Genomic DNA, 8,810 nt, shown 5'->3' on the forward strand with positions numbered 1-8,810 from the left:
AATAATAAGTGTCTTGTGTGTGTGTGATTAGTAAAACAGCATTTTTTAAGCCTGATCATTGATGCCTTCAGTATAATATGGAAATATGAATGTTCATTCATTAACCAAGTGCGAGCCCCTCCCCATTTGGTGTCTCGTCGTCAATGGCAGTTAGTAAGTGAATCACAAGTAGATGAGGAGTCAAATTCACGAAAAGTTTGATTAAAGACGTCGTCACGAACGATGGAATGATTGTCGAGTTTACGGCCGTATGCAAAACCCTGTTCATGGATGCCTTCACTGTATAGTATGGAAATATGAATGTTCATTAATGAACCTAGTGCGAACCCCTCCCATTTTTTATCTCTTCGCCGTCAATGGCAGTTAGTAAGCAAATCGAAATAAGATACGCAGTGTCAAATTCAAGAAAACATGGATTAAAATAAAGTCGTCGCTAATGATGGAACGATTTTCAAATTTCCGGTAGACTTGAACGCAACGCGTCTGTCTGAGCCGTAGCCGGTCTGAGCGAGCGAGCGAGCGAGCGAGAACGGACGCAACCATTGTCCTCTTTCATTCCTTCACCAAGCGTTTCCGGTGAGCACCATGGACACCAAAGAAGACCAGAATCCCAAACCGGAGCAGGTCGATGTGGAGGATCTCGATGCTCCACTCGAGCAGGCCGTAACTCGTGGTGAAGAGGCTGCGACGGCGGATGCTGATGCGACGGAGGCCGATGTGAGCGAGGTGGTCCTGGATGAGAATCAGGAGAAGCAGGACAAGGAGGAGGAGAAGCAGGAGGAGGAGAAGCAACCCATGACCGATGGAGGCGACCGACCCGATTCCGCCTTGTCGGAGAAGAACGGTTGCGTAAAGGTCAAGCTGGAATACGACGAGGACGAGAAGTTCACGGGGCTCAACAAGGAGGAGCTGATGCGAGTGGCAGGCACACCCGGGTTCGTGCATCCATTTTGACCGCAATAGACGTCCAATCCACTTGGACTGGGAGGGTGTGGTAACCATGGTTGGAGCTTTAAAATTCAATATTATATGTCCGCACTAATGGCTAACATGGCTTGGTCAGACACTGCTCCACTCATGGATGCCCTGTCGTGGATGTCCAATTGGTTTGAAGCGGGTGGGCTGGCAGCGGGCGGGTGTTTGCTTATTTGCTGCCAGCCTCCCGTTTCAAATGGATCGGACGTCTAATCGCGATAAATTTAGTTCAAGGGTGTCAGACTCGGGTTTGTTGGCGGGCCGCTTTAACGTCAACTTGATTTCACGTGGACCATTTTAGACATAATATTTAGATTTTTTTAATTATAAATGGATTAAAAGAACTGGATTAAAATACTAATGGATATTCAGTCTTTTATAGATCTAAAACAATGTTTATTTCAGCTTTTTTTTTAAATATATTTTTAGATTTTACAAAATGATTTTTGAACTAAAACAGAAAAAATGGATTAAAAAATGACAATGATTGATTTAAAAGGGGGATAATCAGGAAATTTAATATACATCTATACTTTTCATTTGAATTTGATCCTAAAACAGAAAGTCGCCACTCATGATTGACTTTCTCGGGCCGCACAAAATGATGCGGCGGGCCAGATTTGGCCCCCGGGCCACCACTTTGACACACGTGATTTAGTTCATTTGACGGCAAGAGCATGAATAGAGCTTTCATTTTTTTCACGGCGGCCATCTTGGTAGGGGCGACGTTCCCATCAAAGTAAATGCATTCATAATGTGAACTGCTTATCTTCACGAGGGTTGCAGGGGGTGCTGGAGCCTGTCCCAGCTGACTTTTGGGGACCAGGCGGGGGATACCCTGAATCGGTGGCCAGCCAATCGCAGAGCAGGAGCAGACACGGCCAATTGCTAATATCTAGGGGCAATTTAGTGTTTAACCAGCTAGCCTAGCATTAGCATACATGTTTTTAGGATGGATTTTTTTTAATACAAAAAGGTAGTTGTTGAATATTGTCATTTACTTTTTATTTATTATTTTTTTGTTGCAGGTGGGTGCGCACTCGCTGGGCTTTGCTGATTTTGTTCTGGTTGGGCTGGCTCGGCATGCTAGGGGGCGCCGCGCTGCTCATCGTGCAAGCGCCGCGCTGCCGAGAACTGCCCGTCACTTACTGGTGGAACCAGGGGGCGCTCTACCGCGTCTCCAGCGTGCAGGCTTTCACCCAGTCAGGAGACATCGCGGGTAATTGAGTGCCAGCTGACACATCCAAAATGGCGGAGCGGTCTCCCAAAAGGAGAGCCCGTTTTTGGCGACGGGAATAAACTCTCACCTCAGAAACGTTCACTGGAAAAGCGCTAAGTTATCGTCCGTCGTTGCGTGTGGCAGGTGTGCGGCAGAAGCTGGACGCCTTGAACCGGATGAAGTTTAAGGGTTTGGTGGTGGGGCCGGTCCACGTGGCCCCGCCCGACGACGCGGCGGCGCTCAACTTTGAGGAGATCGCCCCCGAGGCGGGAAGTCTGGAGCAGTTTAAAGACCTCCTCCTGGTCGCGCACAGGAAAAGTAAGCGTTTAGCGTGCCTTTATGTTGATTTTGGGGGTTACTTCCTGTTCACTGATGACTTCCTGTGGAGATGAGTCACTTCCTGTACATTTTGGATGACATTTCATGTTGATTTTTGTCCATTCATTGTTCATTTCTGGGTCACTTTTGTGTCATTTCCTGTTGATTTTGATCATTTTCTGTACATTTTGGATCATTTCTTGTGCATTTTTGCCCATTTCACATTGGTGATGTGCGCAGGTATGTCTGTGGTTTTGGACCTGACTCCGAACTACCTTGGCTCCAGCGGGTCCTGGTACTCCAAAGCCAGCGTGACGGCGGTGGCCGAGAAACTGAAGGTGAGGAAGGTCGGCGGGGGTCTCGCCCCCCGTCCCGGTCCTCGTCCTGCCACAATCGTCTTTCTCCTCAGTCCGCGTTGGTGTTCTGGTTCGGCGAGGGGGTGGACGGCGTCCAGCTCGCCGACGCCGAGTACGTGGCGGCCGCCGCCCCGTCCGTTTGGGACGACATCCGGACCATCGTGGGGAACGGGACCAACGAGCGCCCCACGAGGAGGTTTGGATGTTTTGGGGCATTTCAGAGTCACTTCCTGTTGATTTTGGGGCATTTCAGAGTCACTTCCTATTGATTTTGGGGGATTCATGAGTCACTTCCTGTTGATTTTGGGGCATTTCAGAGTCACTTCCTGTTGATTTTGGGGCATTTCAGAGTCACTTCCTGTTAATTTTGGGGTATTTCAGAGTCACTTCCTATTGATTTTGGGGGATTCATGAGTCACTTCCTGTTGATTTTGGGGCATTTCAGAGTCACTTCCTGTTGATTTTGGGGCATTTCAGAGTCACTTCCTGTTAATTTTGGGGTATTTCAGAGTCACTTCCTATTGATTTTGGGGGATTCATGAGTCACTTCCTGTTGATTTTGGGGCATTTCAGAGTCACTTCCTGTGGATTTTGGGGCATTTCAGAGTCACTTCCTGTGGATTTTGGGGCATTTCAGAGTCACTTCCTGTTGATTTTTGGGCATTTCAGAGTCACTTCCTGTTGATTTTGGGGCATTTCAGAGTCACTTCCTGTGGATTTTGGGGCATTTATGAGTCACTTCCTGTTGGTTTGGGGGAATTTCAGAGTCACTTCCTATTGATTTTGGGCCATTTTTGGGGGCATTTCAGAGTCACTTCCTGTTGATTTTGGGGCATTTCAGAATCACTTCCTGTTGATTTTGGGCCATTTTTTGGGGCATTTCAGAGTCACTTCCTGTTAATTTTGGGGCATTTCAGAGTCACTTCCTGTTGATTTTGGGGCATTTATGAGTCACTTCCTGTCGGTTTTGGGGAATTTCAGAATCACATCCTGTTGATTTTGGGCCATTTATGAGTCACTTCCTGTTGGTTTTGGGGCGGCACTTTTTGACAAGTTTTGGAGCACTCACGGGTCACTTCCTGTTAATGTTCTTTTTGTGGCCTCCCCGCAGACTCCTGATGGTCGTGAGCGAGCGGAGGTCGGCCGCGGGCGTCTCCGGCGCCCTGGCCTCCACCGGCGCCGACCTCTTGACGTCCGACGTCCTCCTGGACGGCGACGCTGAGAGGCGGGTCCGATCCGTCCTGGAGCTGTACGCCGTCCACGGGCCGCTGCGGCTGGCCTGGAACCTGGGGGGGCGTCTTCGAGGTCACCTGGCCTCGCTGGTGGAAGCCGATTTGGTGGCGCTTTACCAGGTGTTGCTCTTCACGCTGCCCGGGACGCCCGTGCTGGAGTACGGCGACGAGATCGGGCTGACGGACGACGTAAGCGCGGTTCTTCGTGTCGCCGCACGAGGGTGCTATTGTTCACTCAAGTGTTGTGTTTTTGTGTAATGTGAAGGACACGAAGTTTCCTAAGATGATATGGGACTCTCCTGAGGAGGAGGGGGAGGAGCTTAACGGCACCTTAAAGGTAAACAGAGAGATAAGAATTGAATTTACATTAAAAACATTAAGTTGAAATGGGATTAATTACATTTAAAAATACACCAAAAAAGGGGAAAATACGAAAAATAATGACAAATAATTCTGAGAATTTAAACTTATTTGTTTCTAAATATATTTTGGGTGAAAAAATCTTGATTTTATTTGATCGAAGATTCATAAATTGACATTTTTTTTGGCAGGACGCCCCGAAGCGCCGTGCTTCTTCTCGTGAGCTGGTGGGGCGCTTGAGCGAACTCCGTGCCAAAGAGCGCTCCCTGCTCTTCGGCGACTTGGACGTGGTGGCCAACTCGTCCACGTCGCTGGCCTTCGTGCGCTCGTGGGACCGCAACGCACGCTTCCTGGCCGCTTTCAATTGGGGGCCGGAGGAAGACGGGCCCTCGGGGCCCCTGGGGCCCCCCGGGGCGCTGCCGCCGCTGGCCGAGGTGCTCGTGGCCACCGGGGGCGTCCCGGAGGTGGGCGCCCACGTGAACCCCGCCAAGTTGCGTTTGGGGGCCGGCCAGGCGCTGCTGCTCAAGTTCCCCCACGCCGGGTAGATTCCCCAAAAATGTCGTGCTGTTCCTTTGACCTGTTTATGTTGTGCAATCGGTAATAAATATCAACGTGACCTCAAGGGGGAGCTGTCTCGTGGTCTGTGTACTACTTATTTAATATACCGCATTTTCACGACTATAAGGCGCACCGCATTATAAGGCGCACCCTCAATGAATGACACATTTTAATTTTTTTCCCCATATATAAAGCACACTGGATTATAAGGCGCCCTGTCTATTTTGGAGAAAAAATAAAACTTTTAAGTGCGCCTTATAGTCGTGAAAATATGGTATATAAATATAGGATTGAAATGTTACGTTTTATTCTGGAAATCATATTTTTACGTTTTTTTTTTCAAATCTTTTTTTAAATTGTATTTTTCAATTTTCTTTATTTTGACCCAAAACCAACAGGAAGTGGCCCACAAATGTACCCAAATCAACAGGAAGTTACCCACCAACAGGAAACGAGCCCAAATGAATTCATATTTTGCATATTTTTGTGCTTTACGGTGCATTATTGGACAAATGTCAATTTGGACATTAAGGAGTTAAAGTCAAGTTAAGATGCAAGACATTTTTAAAAAGGAAATCAACTTAAAGAATGGAAATAAAATCAACTAGAGTTTTTAAAAAAAAATCATATTGTTATGAAAGGGTTAGATATAAAAGAATTGACCCTATAAATGGACTAGAATAAATATTGGCCATTTAAAAGTGAAGAAGAAGAAGAAGAAGAAGAAGAAGAAGAGATAAACGATCAAGTGAAATAGAAATGAACTCTAAAATAAAACATTCAAATATGTGAATAAACAGCAAAATGCATTCATTCTTATCCACGCAGAAATGTAGAGAATATCTCGTCAAGGTCCCAAAGTCATCGCATCGGCCAGCCCACCCTTTTATTTTGAAAGCCCCCCCGGAAGTACGTCTTTCTCTGTCCTCTCGCTGACGTCTCACCGGTGAAATCCATCACCGAGCGAGAGAACGAGCCAGCGAGCGAAGGAGCGAAGGAGCGAAGGACCGTTACATCTCCAGGCCCGAGCCTGACGCCACTCGCCACTCGCCACTCGCCACTCGCCCCTCGCCCCTCGGCGGCCCGACGGAGCGCCGCCAGCCGCTTGACGACCCGGAGCGGCGCCCGCCCGCAGCCGGGGACCCGCCGTTGCCGCTGACGATGCGCTGACGCCAGGGGAGAGGCGAGTGAGGACGAGTGAGGACGAGGGAGGACGAGGGAGGACTCGGTCGGAGGGTCAAGCTTGGGAACGGCAACCCCCCTTTTATCCACACACACACACGAACGCACACACACGGACGCACACACACGGACGCACGCACACGAACGCACGCACACATCATGTCAACGGCGAGGAGAAGCGCCTGAAGCACGACGAGGGCTGCTGCCGCACCGTCGCCGCTCTCCCGGGGGGATGAGCAGGACCCCCCGACCGGCGTGGATCATCACCGCTGGCGTCCGTTTGCATGAGACGCCGAACTCGGACGCGACTCTCTGAGGAGGACGACCGACAAGAAGAAGAAGAAGGAGGAGAAGGAGGAGGACCAGGAGGAGGAGGAGGAGGAGGAGGAGAAAAGGAAGGAGGAGAAGGCCGGCCTACCGGCCGGACAACCGGACAGACCAGCTCGTGGCCTCGTCCCGGGGGGAGGATGCGAAGATGGGCCCGCTGGTGGCGCTCGTGTGGCTCTTGAGCGCCGTCGTGCGCGGCGGCCACGCGCAGGGCGTGTACGGTAAGCGCACAAACGCACGCACGCACACACACACACACGCACGGCGGGTCTGACGTCACGCGGGGGTGGCCACGTGACGACACACCTGTCAAGGTCACCTGTCACGCGCCGGAAGGGAAGCGCTTCCGGTGTCACGTGACGCGCGGGGGGGGATTACGCCGACGGGATTAAGCGCCGACATCTGGGAGAGGCGGCGAGCCGGCAGATGCGCGACCAGCCTCGTGCCCGCGTTTCCTATCGGTGACGTTGCGAGCTCCTTGGCCGCCCCTCCCACTTCAAATGGATTGGACGCCTAGCGCCGTTCGTGGCGATCAAACACGAATGGGTCCTCCGCCGCGTTTAAATGAATTGGACGGCTGTGCTTTTGTTTTGGTTGGCTTACCGATGGTTTGGGGGGCCTTCCGGGGCCGCGGCCTGTTGACTTGGGGGTGGTCCCGCTTTCGTCCAATCATATTTGCTCGTGGATGTTCCATCTGTGAGAGATATCATTTTTAGTGTTTACTTTTTTTGTGTGTTCTCATACTATATCCACAACGCCATTCGTTCACTCCAATGGCGTTTGATTGAATGTCACATCATCGCTATCACTCATTGGCCGCCATTCGCGGCGCTCCATGTCCAAGCCGTCAGAAACGGGAGGGTCGGCAGAGAACGAGCCGACCAGGCGCGCCCCGGCGCCCTCCCGCTTCTGACGGATGGGACGTCAACAAACGATGGATTCATTTCAAATGGCCGGCGGGAGCACGAAAAGGCCCGTCGTCGCCCCTCGTAAGATGGCCGCCTAGAGGCAACGTTCCCATCGAACAAACTTCTTTAAATATGGATTGATCAAGGTCAAATCACCCGCTCTTTCCCCCTCGTCCGCCAAAGACGGCGCTAGACTTCCCCGCCAATTTTAAGAGCCATAAAGTCATCGTAAATGAAGGCCACACGTGCTCGCTGTCGGCCATCTTGGGTAGGGCAAGCAGACTCTTGGAAAAGGAGCTTTCCACTTTCCACAAGCCAACATCCCCCCCAGCGCGGGCACGTTATTTCTTCTCGTAGCCCCGCCCCCTTCGCACGGATGACGTGGCTTTTTAGCGCCGGCACCGAAAGCGGCAAAAGTAGCAAACGTGCCACGTTAAGTTTGGAGAAAAAGTCCCGCGGCGTCGACACGCCGAGCGAGTCACGCACGCCAATGTTGTGTCACACGGGCCGAGAGGCTGGTCCGGCCAAAGGTCGGACGACCCCGTCCGGCGTCGGGGGTCCTGCGGTGGCCTCGCTACGTACGCGGCGTCGGCGTCGGCGTCGGCGTGCGGCGCCGCCAGCCAACGGGAGGCCGGCGGTTATTTTTGTCCGGCCCACTGACTGAATGCGGCGTCCTCGGCCCACAAATAGAAAAAAAAGAGCGAGAGGGGGCGAGCAAGCGAGCGAACGAGCGTCTTACGTAACGCCAACGCGTGCCCAGGAGATGAAAAGTGTGACACGCTTATTCACTCCTTTGCCGCCATTGACGCCAAATGGTGTCCAAGTCGTTTGGACAGGGAGATGCGGTGATTTAGAGATTTTCAGTTTAAATTTAAATTTTTTTTGGTTCAAAAATGAGCATATTTATGGTTTCATTTCAGTTTTTTTTTAAATATTTATCAAAATAGATGTGTGCGCGTATGTATTAGTTCTTAAATAAATGATCATAGAAAAAGATATTGACAAATGTAAAAAATATTTAACATTTTTTAAACTAAACTAAACAGTAATCATTCCTTTTCATTCTATATTTTAACGTGAGATTAACATAAACAGTTTTCCCCAATTTGATTCATGACTTAAAATTGACAAATGTAAAAAATATTTAATTTTTTTTTAGCTAAACTGAACAGTAAACATTCCTTTTCGTTTTATATTTATTTTAATGTGAGATAATTAACTTTTTTTTTCAAATGAGTGAAATTCAACACACCTTGTTTTTAACTCCATTGCCATTGGTGGCTATAAACGTCCAATCCATCGTCCAATCCATCGGTTGACCGTTTCAGTGGCGTCCAATCTGCCGAGAATGAGAATGACATCATCAATCGTCGAC

General features: G+C 50.0%; 2 protein-coding genes across 2 annotated transcripts in view; both read left to right on the forward strand.

The window, feature by feature from the left end:
- The first annotated feature begins 384 nt into the window (after positions 1 to 384).
- Positions 385 to 5,088, forward strand: LOC144089877 (amino acid transporter heavy chain SLC3A2-like). Its single transcript, XM_077621102.1, has 8 exons — positions 385 to 935; positions 2,004 to 2,194; positions 2,339 to 2,512; positions 2,753 to 2,850; positions 2,922 to 3,064; positions 3,980 to 4,289; positions 4,366 to 4,437; positions 4,652 to 5,088. Exons 1-8 carry the CDS (start codon positions 586 to 588, stop codon positions 5,003 to 5,005), a joined length of 1,692 nt encoding a protein of 563 aa, XP_077477228.1. The 5' UTR covers positions 385 to 585; the 3' UTR covers positions 5,006 to 5,088.
- Positions 5,089 to 5,993: 905 nt separating this feature from the next.
- mdga2a (MAM domain containing glycosylphosphatidylinositol anchor 2a) overlaps positions 5,994 to 8,810 on the forward strand; it is a 14,846-nt gene continuing 12,029 nt past the window's right edge. Inside the window, exon 1 of the mRNA XM_077620352.1 lies at positions 5,994 to 6,748. Within this exon, the coding sequence (XP_077476478.1) occupies positions 6,676 to 6,748 (73 nt within the window). The 5' untranslated portion in view covers positions 5,994 to 6,675. The remainder of the gene's footprint in view (positions 6,749 to 8,810) is intronic.

The sequence above is a fragment of the Stigmatopora argus genome, chromosome 15, assembly GCF_051989625.1.
Source record: "Stigmatopora argus isolate UIUO_Sarg chromosome 15, RoL_Sarg_1.0, whole genome shotgun sequence".
Lineage (NCBI taxonomy): Eukaryota > Metazoa > Chordata > Actinopteri > Syngnathiformes > Syngnathidae > Stigmatopora > Stigmatopora argus.

Excerpts from the sequence above, each read along its gene's own strand:
- LOC144089877 (XM_077621102.1), top strand. The coding sequence starts at position 586 with ATGGACACCAAAGAAGACCAGAATCCCAAACCGGAGCAGGTCGATGTG. Across the intron at positions 3,065-3,979 it reads AACGAGCGCCCCACGAGGAG|ACTCCTGATGGTCGTGAGCG; the intron begins GTTTGGATGTTT and ends GCCTCCCCGCAG. Across the intron at positions 4,290-4,365 it reads AGATCGGGCTGACGGACGAC|GACACGAAGTTTCCTAAGAT; the intron begins GTAAGCGCGGTT and ends TGTAATGTGAAG.